The 14,482-nt window shown below is 40.2% G+C and overlaps 1 protein-coding gene across 2 annotated transcripts; it reads left to right on the forward strand.

Annotated features, from left to right (window-relative positions):
- Positions 1–488: 488 nt before the first annotated feature.
- Positions 489–12,545, forward strand: LOC140953998 (FAS-associated factor 1-like). Of its 2 annotated transcripts, XM_073403384.1 has the most exons (21): positions 489–539; positions 612–680; positions 781–827; positions 1,950–2,128; positions 2,849–2,943; positions 3,369–3,493; positions 3,596–3,701; positions 4,610–4,693; positions 5,004–5,093; positions 5,354–5,495; positions 6,418–6,481; positions 6,873–6,954; positions 7,546–7,607; positions 8,063–8,155; positions 8,712–8,848; positions 9,485–9,573; positions 9,931–10,011; positions 10,446–10,535; positions 10,637–10,774; positions 10,998–11,075; positions 12,178–12,545. In XM_073403384.1, the coding sequence occupies exons 1-21, from the start codon at positions 495–497 to the stop codon at positions 12,256–12,258; spliced, it is 1,977 nt and encodes a 658-aa protein (XP_073259485.1). In that variant the 5' UTR covers positions 489–494; the 3' UTR covers positions 12,259–12,545. The 2 variants fall into 2 exon arrangements, with proteins under 2 accessions (XP_073259485.1, XP_073259486.1); XM_073403385.1 differs by lacking the exon at positions 781–827 and having other exon boundaries at positions 492–539.
- The last annotated feature ends 1,937 nt before the right edge of the window (positions 12,546–14,482 follow it).

A 14,482-nucleotide genomic window follows, 5' to 3' on the forward strand; every position in this document is an offset into this window, starting at 1 on the left:
TTGCCCGGACCGGGATTGCAACTCAGGTCTAGCAACGGCGCTCCATGCCTAAAATGTCTCCTCCCCAGACAGATTGACTACCTCCGCCCCCTCCCCCATTTCCCAATTCACTCCATCTTGTTTAACCTGCGTAGCAGGCGTCGAAATAGGTAGACGATTGGGAGGAAGTCTTGCTGCTTTGGGGGGATATTGCACTGTAGTCAGCCCCTGTAGCGACAGGTTGATCAGCAGAGTTGCCCTTTTTAGAATGGGGTGTTTTCTGTTTCGTTTTTGGGGAGATCAACGAGTGAATTTACTCCAGAAGAAAATGGAAAAATTCGAGGCGATAAAAGAAACTTGGCGGATGTCCCCTTTCCCCGGCTTCCCGCCCGCAATTCTCGACAGCGTCCCTTTCCGCCGGATGTGGCAAATGGTGTGTCGTCACTTCCACTTTCTCATTCTGATTCATTCAATTACAAACGCATGCGCAAAGTTTGTTATTAAAAAAATCCAACATGGCGGGAGACGGAGACCGGGAGATGGTGCTCGCAAACTTTCAGGTAAATCGACGATTTTCGTGTATTCTTTGCCTTTTCCTTTGCCAACCGGTTCTTCTATTGATTGACATTCAGAGTATAACGGGGATCGAGAACCTAGATGAATGTATAACGCTCCTGGATCACCATAACTGGGATTTAATGGTAGGAAGTGCTAAGTTTCTCCCTTGTGAGCTTGTGTATCCACTTTTTATAGCGTTCACTTTGATTGATATGTCTACTGTCTTTAAAATTCGTTTCCCAGGCTTGTGTGAATTCAGTCCTTGCAGACCAGACGGATTCTCCCTTACGGTAAAAGTTTCAATACAGCACTGAGGAAGAGAAACGAATGAATAATTATTTTCTCAATTTTTGTGTATCAAGCAGAAATGTTATGAACTATGACGTGATCTTCTCGTTTCAAACTTACATTTTGTCTTCTCTCATGATCTAAAGCTGATTAGTATTTTAAAGCCATAATAACTTCGAATTTAAAAAGTAATGCAGTTTAAGTGCATGGTACAATTCTAACTAATTGTACTATCGTGACAGTATCAAGGCTTTTAATCATAATTTAAGCTTATAATAAATAACGCACACGGCACAAAGTTTAGAGCTTAAACAGACAATTATTAACTGTCACAGAATATCAAAGAACAATTGGTATTATGCATGGGATAAGCCATTTACCTAGAACTCTAAACCTATTTCATCCATGGTATATCTTTTTAGTTAATTATGCACTGCCAGAACTTCTATTAATAGAGATCGTCTAAATGCAGAATTTTGTTTGGAAATGCAATTCAAGAAAATTTCCAGATTGCAGTCTCAAAAATGTCTTGAAAAAAAAATGTCTTATGCCTATAAAAGCCACAGGAAAGCCAACATCAGGACGCTTTCTCCTGTGTCGAACATGATTACCGTATTTATTCGATTAACTGCCCTGGGCGCTTATTAAATTTTTGGACCTTGAGAGTGGGCGCTTATTCGAGGTGGGCGCTTACTCGAGGCTGGGCGCTTATTAAATTTGCACCATTTTCAGCAAGTGTAGTATGTTTATTTTGCAACAAAACAATAAATGGTAATAACAAAACTCGAAGATGTAACAAGGCAAGGTTCCTGTAAAATACTTTGAAGAAAACTCCGTCTTCGGGGAAGTCTCTTATTAGTACTTATTCAATTTTTGGGGGCTGGGGTGGGGGTGGTCGCTTATTTGAGTTTGAGTGGGAGTGGAAGGGAGGTGGGGTGGGTGGGCGCTTATTCGAGGCTGGGCGCTTATTAACTTTTTCTGCCCTTAGGATGGGCGCTTATTCGAAGTGGGTGCTAATTCGAGGTTGGGCGCTTATTCGAATAAATACGGTATTTGCTTGTAGTAACAACATGATTTCAGCATTTTTTCAAACTTACTTTTGTGTATATTGTATCTCTGTTTAGCATGCCTGAGGCTCCAGCCATGGAAGAACATTATCCTGCTTCAGATCAGCCCTCAGTTTCTGTTGGTGAAGTCGTTGGAAGATCAATCCCTGTACAGCAGCCCTTAAGAAGAGTAAAATTTTTAGTTGAGTGGAGGGATCAAACAATTCCTATTGTGTTGGAAGACAGTGAAACAATAGGTAATTTATTATGACAGCAGACTCCCCCTGGCCCCCCACCCAACCTAGCAAACTGGTATCAGAATAATTGATATTAGTAAAATCCGACTAGTGGTCTGTTATCAATGCTGAATTCTGATTGGTTGAGCTACTACTAGGCTGTATGTTATAGCCTATTAGTAGCGAGAAGCGCGCGCTTTTTGGCGGCAAAAAAGGATTAAAGTCTAGCTTTAACTAGCTAAAATTTTTTTATTCTCGATATTTTTGACCAACTAGTTGGATTTTACTAAAACAATTGTTCCTCTCACCCTCATGGCCTCTGAGTCAATAGCCCATTCGACCTTCGGCCTCATGGGCTATTGACTCAGAGCCCATTCGGGCTCGAGGAATAATTGTTAATTACATACACATAGTTACATACACTGTTTACAGATAGCCATTACTACACCTGATGGAGGATCATGATGTTATCCATATAATTTAAGATCATATTAAGATCTCTCCTTTAAGATAAGCCATCCAGCACAGGAAAGGTTGGCCACACTAGCGGAACAGTGATGTGGGTTCTTCTATGACCTCCCAAGAACAAGATAAGTGAAAGTGCTGTGAGAAGGGACCTACTGTTTTTCATCCTTGTCTGAGTTTTAGCAAAGTCAGATACACAGTGTACTGGCAGCTTTTTTTCTTGTTGTCAAAGGTTAAAATTAATTATCAGAGTATTTTTTTGTTGTGAATATTCAGGAACAATCAAAAGAATGCTGGAGATGCAACTCGGGATACCAGTGGACCAGCAAAGCCTTCTGGGATGGGCAAGCCATTTACAGCTAAATGATGATGTAAGATGATTTTCAATTTCTGTAAACTGGCAGGTTTCTCAGGAACATGAGAGACCTTCACATTAACATTATTAAACTATGAGCATGAATATTGAAATGCTTTACCTATGTTGTAATAATTATTGGTATACATATAATACATGTAGTGTCTGTTATCAATGGAAACAGAGAGTCTGGCTTGGTTATATCCTACAGCATGGTGATCTTGCCCCATTAATTATTGAGGGGAGAATAATAGGATAGAGGCCACATAGAAGACGTTGTGGGGGAATGCTGGGTAGAGTGAAGGATTGCCACCCTTACATGTATACATGTAAGCAGTCAAGAAGCGCACCTTGGATCAGGAACTACATGTAATAATGAAGGGCCTGCCTGTGGGCAGAAAACACACACACACACATAATAGTGTAATTTTTCCTTGGCAGAGTGTACTGAGGTCTTTAAACTTAAGAGAGGAAACAGCTTTGGTCTTAACTAGTCCCAAGGTTACAGAGACGCCCAAGGAAAGCCAGCCTTGCTCAGTAAGAGAAACCATGAATGGAGAAACAAGGTATGCACATGTACCAGTATAAACACCAAAAATCAAATAAAAAATGTTTTATTCATTTGACATAACATTAGAATGACTGATATTATTTTTTTGTCTTCTCAGCTCATCTGCAAAAAGTAGCAATTCTCTAGAAAAGATCATGTTAAATATTCAAGTTGGCAGCAGAGAGTACAATCTTCCTTATGCACTAACTAAAACAATACGAGAGGTAGGACATCAACTTCTTTTCGTTGATGTGCTCGCAACCAGCTGATCAATGAATTTACATGTACAGTCAACTCCCAAATGACTCAAACCCTCACTAACTTGAACCTCGCAATAACTTGAACCAAAATCGATTTCCCTTGGATTTCCTTCTTTCATTTACTGTAATTTTGCCCTCGGTAACTTGAACCTCCTGCTAGCTCAACGTAATTTTTGTTTCCCTTAAGATTATTTCTATACAATTTTATCCTCAATAACTCAAACCATGTTTTAAGCACATGAAAATTTGAAAAAAACGCTGTGAATTGTAGCCCGTTCCAGGCTTTGTGTTCCTGGGGACGTTGCAAAGAGATGTGAGCAGAAAACGCCTGGAACAGGTGAAGTGAATTGCAGTCCAAAACCTTTAATTTCTCTCAAAACAATCGTGTTTTCTTTCTAAGATTTTTTTACCTTTAGTCTGTCCAATTCAAATACAATGTTTAGCGCTGTACTGATTAATCAAGGCTTTGTTGCTCAAATTATTTCTTTTTCAAAATATCAATATATCTCTTGCTGCCCATGAAGTGAAGTGTACATGATACTTGTATTCTCCTCCCCTCCCCCCCCCCCTCACCCCCCATCCCATTTCCTTACTTCTGGTTATTTGCTTAAAACTCATGAGAACTCGAACTGTTTTTGATTTCCCTTGAAGGTTCGAGTTATCAAGAGTCGACGGTCCATGTAAATGGCTACTGACTTATGGTGATTTAATAGTAAAAATGATTAAATTTAGAGGTAGTATATCCACATATACATGTAGTGGTTCTTTGTCTACCTGATCCCTGGTTGAATTGGAATCAGCAACAGTTTCTGCAACACCCCATAAATCTTCATATTTCTATTGCCTAACATAAAGTCAATGTTTTATTGTAGGTGAAGGCAGACATTCTGTCCTTGTCTGGTGTTCCTTGTAGATATCAGTGCTGGACAGGCTGGCCTGATCACGTCACAGATGATGTAAGGCAACACTTTGGCTTAACTACCCTTTATTTAATATTCAAGCCAATAATGAAATCAGTATTATGAGATAATTAAGTGACCAAATACATCAGTGAACGAAAAATCGTCTTTTGTGGCACTAGCCAGCTACTATATGTACAGTACTATAATTATAAGTTTTTTGGTTGTAGTTGTTGTAGTTCAATTTTGCTCATGGTACAAATTGTCTTTGTACTGGCACAATAACTGGTACAAAAATGTTAATAATTATTATTGATCCAGTACATTTGTATCGCAAGTTATAATTTGTACAATGTATCCTTTTCAGATGTCCCTTGCAGATGCAAAACTGTCTTTTCCAGTCCACAGTTTAACAATGAAAAGAAGTGGTGAAGATACATCACAGGAATGCAAAAAAGTACATGTTAGATTGTGTAACTAGTGTTGCAATATTATGCGCAGTAGGGATGTGCAATGCAATTAAGGGTAATGACCTTAAATTCTTCTTTAAGAACATGCAACCAAGATTACAGAGAATTACAATATATTTTCTCCTGAATGTAGTGCTAATCTACTGTATGGCTGCAGTACATGTATTTTGTGTGATTTCCCTAAAATAAGCCACTGTGACAATTCATATTGATGTCATTTCATTAATTTTCTACTTCTTAACTTTAGACTACCTCAAAAACAAGACATGTAGATGTAGACATGGATACAAATGATGATAGTAGCGACAATGAAGACCCATCTTTTCACATGGATGATGAAGAAATGTTTTGTGATGTTCCAGCCGCAAGAAGACAAATTAGCAATATGTGTAGGTAGACAGCAAGCTAGTGATAAGTTAAGTCTAAGGGACAGTCAATTCTCTCTTAGCAGACACCTCTAAAAGACAGCCACCTTCCTAAAACAGACACCCAGGGATTGTACCTGCCTTTTATTACTCCTTTTAGTTGACTCTCTATAAGATGAACATCTCTCTAGGGCAGGCACGTAGCACTGGTCCCAAAGGTGTCCATCTTAGAAAGAGTTGAGTGCTTTGTGCAATTGATGCTACGAAAACGAAGCTGTGTTTTTACAGTAATGGCTCAGGAGGGCTAGTTTGATTCGCTCTTGTAGTTATTCTCCATAATGCTGCTGATCACTGTGGTTATGTAAGTACACATAACTTACATAGATAGATAAACACCATTGGAACCAACCCTCAGTGCCATCTAGGAGAGATACTCATCTTGTGTACATGTAGAGTTACATGAAAGGAGTAAAGAAGAAAGGCAGGGAACAAATCTAGGTGTTCATTTTAGGGAGGTGGCTTTCTTTCAGAGGTGTCTGTTAGAAGAGCGCAGACTGCACTGCACAATGTCATATGAAATTTGGGTTGGTAGAAAGTATTTTTTGTCATACAACTGGCCCATGATGTTGTTTCTTTGGATGACTCTGTGTCACGTGTGTACGGTCACCTCTCTCTTTTTGGACACCTCTATAATAAGGTCACCTCCATAAAATGGACACCTAAGGATCACTGTCAGCTTTGCTCCATTCATGTGACTTTGTACATTTGTATAAGAAAGACATGTCTCCAAGATGGACACCAGTTCAAAAAGGGTCCATCGTAGAGAGAGTTGACAGTAATAGGGAATGTTATAAATTATTGTCTCCTTGGATGGCTCTGTGTTGTGAATGTACACTGTACACTCTATTTTGCCATTCTAACTGTAGACTGTATCTTCTCTTTAAAGTGGAAGATAATTGTACAGATACTGCAGAAGCGTTAGTCAAGTTTACTACTCAGTTTGAAGAAAGGTAAGTCATACAGTTGTAAATAAAATTAATGATCTCGCTCCTAAAAAGTAAGTTTTCAGACGTCTGGACCTTTTAGATTGCACCCGAATATTCCCAAATTTTTTATGTAGAATGGAAAATCACAATAATGTATACAGTATATATATATTTTTGATTTTTTATGAAGCTTGACTCGAAGGTACCTGTTACCTTCGTGAATGACAGCAGTGAGTTTATATGAAAATCTCGAAAATTGAAGATCTTGTTTGCTGGATCTTGAATTTTCAGCTTCTTTCCAACAAGGTCTTGAATTTTAACCGTGAATCTAGACTCTAGACCTTTTTTTAAAATGCCAGCACACCTCGAGCAGCTGGCAACTCACATGCACATTCAAATTCTGATTAATTATCAGATATGGTGAAACCCACCCGTATTTTTACATGGGTCCACTGACAGAAGCCATCAAGGAGGCTGGAGGAGCTTCAGCTAAAGAGGTAAATAACAATAAAACAGTCAAGAGGACTCTCCATGGTTAGTAGTCATCTGTTTACAATGTAGTTTTGCGTGATTGAATTCGGAGATGATGAGTGTGTAAAACATTAGAGACGTTTATATTGGAGGACATGGACGACGACGATGATGTTACAATGTAATTATCGAACTTAAAGTATTCTCAAAAAGTAGAAACCCCAGAAAGTTTCTTTGTACTTGTTTTCACCAGAAAAGTTGGCATGGTTGTTTTTCTTGAATGTGGTAAGCCCTCTCCCGATCACAAAATGATAAAAGTTCTATCACTACGTCATTCTTGCTAAAACTCGTAGTAGAATGATGACGGCTATCACGTTTTCCCGCCAAAATGACGCGCTGATTCACGTGCACGCGCGCTCATCTACCTTGGTCGTGATACAGCTGATATCTGTCGATCTGTCGTTCAGCCCCAGCCAAACTCTTTATTTTAACACCAGAAAAAAGGCGGGTTTTTCGGGTGCTTAAAAGCACCCGACCCCAGGTGTTCTTCTTTGCATTTAATATCTACGAGTGATTGTACAGCTTTACTAATAAAATTGCTTTGTTATAAATTTTAGAGAAGACCTTTGCTCATATACCTTCATCATGATGGTAGCATCTTAACAAATGTATTTTGTAGGTAAGAATCAAATTACGTTGTGTAGTGAATTTTTTTAGTACTGCGAACTTGCACTTCTTACGGCAACCATATTGATGATGATGCTGCGTTAGGCAGTGGCCTGTTTAGGGTCATCATCTCTGACTTCTTATAAAGCCGAAAACCTCCTTTTCAGTCTGTTCCCGTCTGTTACTTGTTCTCCCTTTCCTTCGCTCTCTAGGAATGGGATGAAGGAAAGTTAGGGTAGGAACAGATAACTGTAAAACAGTTTCAATAGCCAGTGCCCCCTCTTCCTTTCTGCCACCCCATCGACGCACAGGAAAATCGTGGATCCGCCCTTAAAAATGCACCTCAAGAAACTGCTGATCAATACGGAGCTTTAGTTCTGACTGGACACTCTTATTAGTTCTCGTTTAAAACTGTGCAGCCTACCTTCCCTTTTTTAAGTATGTTATATTTTTATTTTCTTTCTGTAGTCAACTGATTTGCTCGGAAACGATAGTAAACTACATCAGCGGTAACTTTGTTGTGTGGGCGTGGGACATGACTCACAACTCTAACAGAGCAAGGTGTGTGTATAAACTGTTTCATTTATTTTTTCGGCACATAGCGGGAGATCCCGAGCTAGAAAGACAGCTCCATCTTCATTCCTCGGGCAGCCATTTACTACAGCGCAAGCTTCGCATCATCTTGGTCCCGTGCGCCGCCAGTTGCTTTAAGTGATTGTAATACAATGTAACTGGTCTATCGACATTGATCTCTATTTATTCTCGCATTAAAACTTGGTTTTTCACATGACTTACCTGTAAAAACCTGCAGCGTTCTGCGACGTAATCGGAAGCTGTCGACGTCAGACGTTTTCAGAACATCCTAGACCCTACAGAAAAATGTTCCCATTTATTTCAGTGATCGCAAACGTGCCTGGATTGTTTGAATTTTAGTGCGAACATGGCGCTAAGCAGATGTCTGTGTCGTAACGTTTAACGCAGACCGGTCGACGATCTTGTCCCAGATCATATCGAAATCAGGCTTTATCATCCATGTAACCATGTTGTTTTTTAAATTATGAAGCCTTCACATTTCCCTTATCCATTCACCCTTTCCTATTGTTTCGTTCTGCTCCAGGTTCCTAGACATGGTTACGCAACACTTCGGCAGTGTAGCAGCGAGTACTGTGCGGGGGTTTGTGGCCGAGCAGTTTCCGCTTTTAATAGTTGGTATGAGGAATAGATCGGCCATGGAAATATGTTCAGTCCTTCAAGGTAAGAAATGTTTACAAGGAGATATCATTTCTCCTGGAAATTTAAGTACAGTCTTTTTCAACCGCCGCAGGGTTAGCTTGACCGGTAGAGCATCGGTCTTGTGACATGGTGTTCAAGGGTTCGATCCCCGGTCGCACCAGTCCTCACTCAGAGTATAAGAGCTCTTTGAAATCACCGAGAGAGTAAAGTTCTATTTTACTATTTTTCACCAGAAACGTTAGCATGGTTATTTTTATCCCGATCGCAAAATGATAAAACCTCTAACAATTGATAACTTGTCCCCGACACTACGACATTTACGCTGAAAAATGAAATACAGTGACAACAGCTATCGTGTTTTCCCACCCAAATGAGGCTGGTTCACGCGCGCGCACTACTTATTACTGAGGAAATTTTGTTCTCGTAGTCTTAATTATCTACAAATGACATGGTTTCCCCTTCAATGGGTGGCACAAAACATTCGTCGCTTTGATCTCGTTAATTCCATTTTGCCGAATATATATTTCCTAGAAATTGCGCTTAATACAAGGGCTACCCGGTGTGTGAACAGCGATGTTAGTTGTAGAGTCAATGTCGAGAGATGAGGTTTTGAGGTTGTATCGTGTAACCCATCTTGCCTTTTCTATTGTGTACCAGGCTCAGTTACTCTTGATGAGCTCATGACAGGTCTCATGAGCGCGCATGAGACATTTCAACAAGCCATGGACATCGAAATTAGAGAAGAGGTAAACAGGCGCTAAACTTGCTTCTAAAAACTGAGCATTAGGTCCTTACCTGCCTTGCAAGAATCATTGAACAGTTTGGAAACATTGTCGCGCAGGGATACATTTTTCTTCCAGTTTTCTTCCCTAGATTCAGCCGCACAAGGATGGTTATTGGGAGCATAACAAGTGAACAGGAAATAAAACTGTACGAAGAGTAGGGTTGAACTGTAGTGATACAGCTGTAGTGATTGTGGTGTTTTGGATAGGTGGTCGCTTATGGGAGGTAGTCGTACATTGAGGTTCGACTATATTTCAAAATAAAAACCCGCTTTGTAAAACTTTCAGCAAGAGTCTAAAGATCACGTGTTATTGTTACAGGAAGAAAGAGAGGCTAGAGAAATGGTGAAGAGAGAACAAGATGAGGCATACCAGGCCTCCCTTCGTCAAGACAGGGCCAAGGTTAGGTTTCAACTTTGTTCTGACAATTTCCTATCAATAATAGAAAGACAACCAATGTAAAGAGGCTGCTCAGAACCTCTACGTAAAATGGTAACACATAACATTCACGAATGCAGATTTACATAGTTCATACACTTAGTAGGCCGCAAATATTTTGATTTTGAGCAGTTTTCCCATGTCAGGTGTTGCGCAGCGTTCCTTTATCTCACCCTTCAAAACCTCAAGAGTGATCAGCATCAATTTTCTTCTAACAATATGAATACTTAATCAAGTGAGCAGGTGATAAGAATTAATAAAATGATCACCTAAGGAAAAATGCTTTGTCTAACAAATTCTCTCAACTAGTTTTTCAAGGACATTTATGAAGATCAGTATTGAGAATTTGTATATGGATATTGGGGATTAAAGGGTTCAAAACTTTATTTATTGTACAGGAGGAAGAGAAAAAAAGACAAGAAAAAGAAGAACTACTCTCAAAGAAACTACACGAAGAACAAGCTTTACATGAAGCCCAACTTAAAGAGGTAAGCTCACTGCATCTGATTTAGAATCAGATTCAGTATTGGAGACTATGGTGACTTTGAAGATTGCTCATATACTTATTTATTTGTTTGTTTATTTGCAGGCACAACGATTATCCCTTATGGATCACCTTCCTGCAGAGCCTGGGTCCGAATGTACCGATCCAGTTTCCAATCTTCGGTTTCGACTTCCTGACGGAGAAACCGTAACAAGAAGATTCCTTGCTAGTAACCCACTTCAGGTAAGATTTGTTTTCACTGCCTAGGAAGCCAACTGAGCAACATTTACACAGTATAGTTAAGACAAATACATCTTAGGATCTCATCTAATAATCGCCTTCTACGGCTGAAATAAATAATGAAACATCTCCAGAGGAAAGTATTGCTGTGAATTTATCCACAGAAAATCTTAGAACCATATTGTACTGCATTTTAAAGACAGACATACACTTTCTTTTCTCGCAGGTTGTTTTAACATTTGTTCAGACGCGAGGATTCTTAGACAGTGAATATAAAGTGGTCACGAATTTCCCTCGGAGAGACGTAAGTATGACTTAGAGACTTATTGCCACAGTAGCTAGAAGCCTGATTATCGCTTCTTTTGCTGCGCTGTTGTTAGACTGCAAAACAGTCGGGTTTTTTCTCAAAATCAGTAAAGAAATCGGTAAAGCGTGGCGTAAGAGTCTTACGCGCGCGAAGCGCGCGAGCCTCACACGCTCGTAGGGCGTAGCGTCTCTCCCCAGTCTCGCTCTGTTTTCAGCCTTGTTCGAGACCTTTTGTTTGACTGCTCGCGCGTACTTAAATACGCAAAAATACGGACTGTTTTGCAGTCTACGCTGTTGTAAACCATTGTTCTCGAACCTTTGATACGAACGAAAATACCCTTTTTTAATTTTTTATTCTTTTTTATTTTATTAATAATAACGAAATTACAACACAAACAAAACAAACAAAAAAAAAGGTTAAAAGAAAATACAGTTCGACTACCTAAAAAAAAAAAGGCAGGAGCAATAAACGAACGTTGATTGTGTACTATCAGTCAGATATATCTAGTTTAATACATGATTTACAATTCTTTCAAAATGTTTTTTGGTATTTGACCGTCAACGAAAAATACCTTGAAAATGCGCATGACTGAGGCTGTGTTCACACGGTACACAGACGAATTTTTGACGGGTTCAAACTTCCTGTTTTTGGATGTTGAGTTTACACAGAGAAGCGTACAAAAATTTAGACGCCCAGCCGTTAAAAAATTTAAAGGCCAAAAACAAGGTTAAACTTTTAGCTGGTATGGGCGAAAATTTGCCAGGCTTTCGAACGTCAGAGGCTTGGTTACGTGGTGCGTGGTACCTCAGCTGGAAAGCAAAATTCCCCACCTCGAGGGAGAATAGGTACAAGCTTTGGGCGCAGTGCTTTTTGGGATCGTTCGGGTGGACAAGCGCTTGTTATGATTGGTCGATGGTTTTCAAGGCAACTATTAGCCAATCGTAAGGCTTGTCCACCCACACGATCCCAGAATTCGTTGCCCCGAAAGCTTGTACCCATTCCCCTTATAGTTTCTTGACTGCGGAATTTTCTGGATTTGCTTATGACTTGCCTTTCGTTATCGCGGAAATAATTACATTTCGTTTTAATTTTTTTTTAGCTTACGGCGTTGGATGCAACACAATCGCTACAGACTGTTAGACTTTATCCGCAAGAGACCATTTTTGTTGAAGAGCGCTAGTAGTGAATGAATTGATCTTCAAACTGTTATATAAATGTACACGCCATATGTCTCGTCGAACTGCCACGATTACTTCAGTTTAGCGCCAAAAGCAATGAGGGCAACAAATTTTTTTACTGCGGATTAAGTTAGATACGAGGACAGTTTGATGTTGAGCTAAAGAGAAATGTGAGAGTAGTTTATGAACGTTAGTCGTTTGGATTGAGATATTGATTGATAGGTCGGCTAATTTGCTTTGAATATTTCTTTTGTTATCAAATTTTTAAATTAAATTATATTTAACGGGAGAGCGAGGTTTTGAGGAGATTTTTCTTAGACATGTCGCAACAACTTAGGCAAAGTCGATTTTTACGTAGTACGATCAGCATTGCAAAATTTAATGTGTCATCTTAGGCTATGATCATACCATGCCGGATAACTTTGGCGCTGCCGCGAAAATCATACCGGATAGTATTCTGTTCACACATAAGAACTGTTAGGTCGGCGCCATTTCTGTGACGGAGAGAAGCTGCGCGGCGCTGATCTCGAAAGTGGGGCGTCACATATCGTAGAGGTTTTGTACTACACTTTGGTGAAGTGTGAACGCCTATTCGGGCCATTACGGAAGTAAATAAGTGGGAGCGAAGACTGGAACCGACTGAGACGGAAGTAAATATTCAGGAGTGAGGACTGGAATTGAGTTTACCAAGCCCTCTCGGGCAAACGCCCCGGCACGATGGTCGATGCGTGTGAACAACTTGTGCCACCCTTTGCCGTCACTGTTCATGCTGTACTGGATAACTTTTCGTGGCGTCCCTAAAAGCTATCCAGCATAGAGTGACAATAGCCTCTTTAAAGTGTCTTGAGACTAATGGTACGCTGCAACCCAAAAGTGATTTGAGGCAGGTGTTTTTGAATTCAAATTCAGATTGGAAACACTTATACCACATTGTCGTGGTAAGACGGAGATGGCAGAGCTTGGCTTGAAGTTAAGGGCTGCTATGGTCAATAGCCTTGATTGTTTCGTTCCTTGTGGTTCTTTTTGCGTCCACAAAGTCAGATCAGTATAAAATGCTGGCGACAGGAACTACTCAGTTTTTTTTATTGATACTGAGTGTTGGTCAGGACTCGGTCCTGTTGCTTTGAAGACTGGTAACCAATTAACCGGTTTAACCCTTGTTAAAGATTACAGACAACTCTATTTGTACGAAGGTCAGTTAAAAATGTGACGAAGAGTGGTAAGTATAAAAGGCAACGATAACGAACATTTGATCGGCATGTAATCATGCGGGGATGTTATCCATGGCAAGCGGAAGTTGTTAGTCCTCTTTGTTTGCCTCACAAATGATAAATCATGTGTTCACGTGTTCCTTAGTTACCCGTATGTTTCTCGCATGTACGGTCGACTCTCTCTTTACGGACACCTCTATGAGACGGACACCTCCTTAAAAACGGACACCTAGAGTTGGTCCCTGCCTTTCTTTACTCCCTTTATTTGACTCTCTAACACGGACACTTACTGCGGGTCCCAAAGGTGTCCATCTTAGAGGGAGTAGACTGTATTCGTATGTTACCGTATGTACCCGTGTGGTGTCGTGTTTTAGTCAAGACCGTTACTTAGTGCCTGATTTGACTCCAAAGTTAGAATATAATATATAATTGGAATATAATTTATCTAAAAGATAGTGCTGAAGAGGTTTCATTTGAATGTTCACACCAAAGGATTTTGTCCACAAACTCGAAATGCGAGCTACTATAACGCTTTTCTCCTTCTCAGAGAAGTGTCCGCCTTAGAGAGAGTCAAAGGAGTCTGTAGGACTGCAGGGACCAACTGTGAGTGTTCGTTTTATGTCCTTTAAAAGAAGGAGTCCGTCAGATACAGTTGACTGTACATGTATTACCAATATTTGATCCTGAAGGATGTGTTCAATCACCTGGATCTGTTGTCATATAAATAGAAAATAGAACACGACCACTTCCGGTTGCTGCAAGGTGTTTTCCTGATTAGCACGTGCGGTCCACGCGCTTTCGTTTGCAAAAGCCTCGGCCTCCAATTTAGCTTGATACAACCTGTGCAACCTACAATCTTGGACAGAATAAAATGGAACAACAAACCCCCATGCCCCCCAAATCAAGGGTGAAGCCGCGCAAAAGCCAAAACGCGCCATTTTCACATCCTTGATTTTGGGAGGAGTAGGAGGCTGGGGGGGGGGGGGGGTACAACTTTCTCATCTATTTTGTTCAA

Source organism: Porites lutea, chromosome 12 (assembly GCF_958299795.1).
Source record: "Porites lutea chromosome 12, jaPorLute2.1, whole genome shotgun sequence".
Classification (NCBI taxonomy): domain Eukaryota; kingdom Metazoa; phylum Cnidaria; class Anthozoa; order Scleractinia; family Poritidae; genus Porites; species Porites lutea.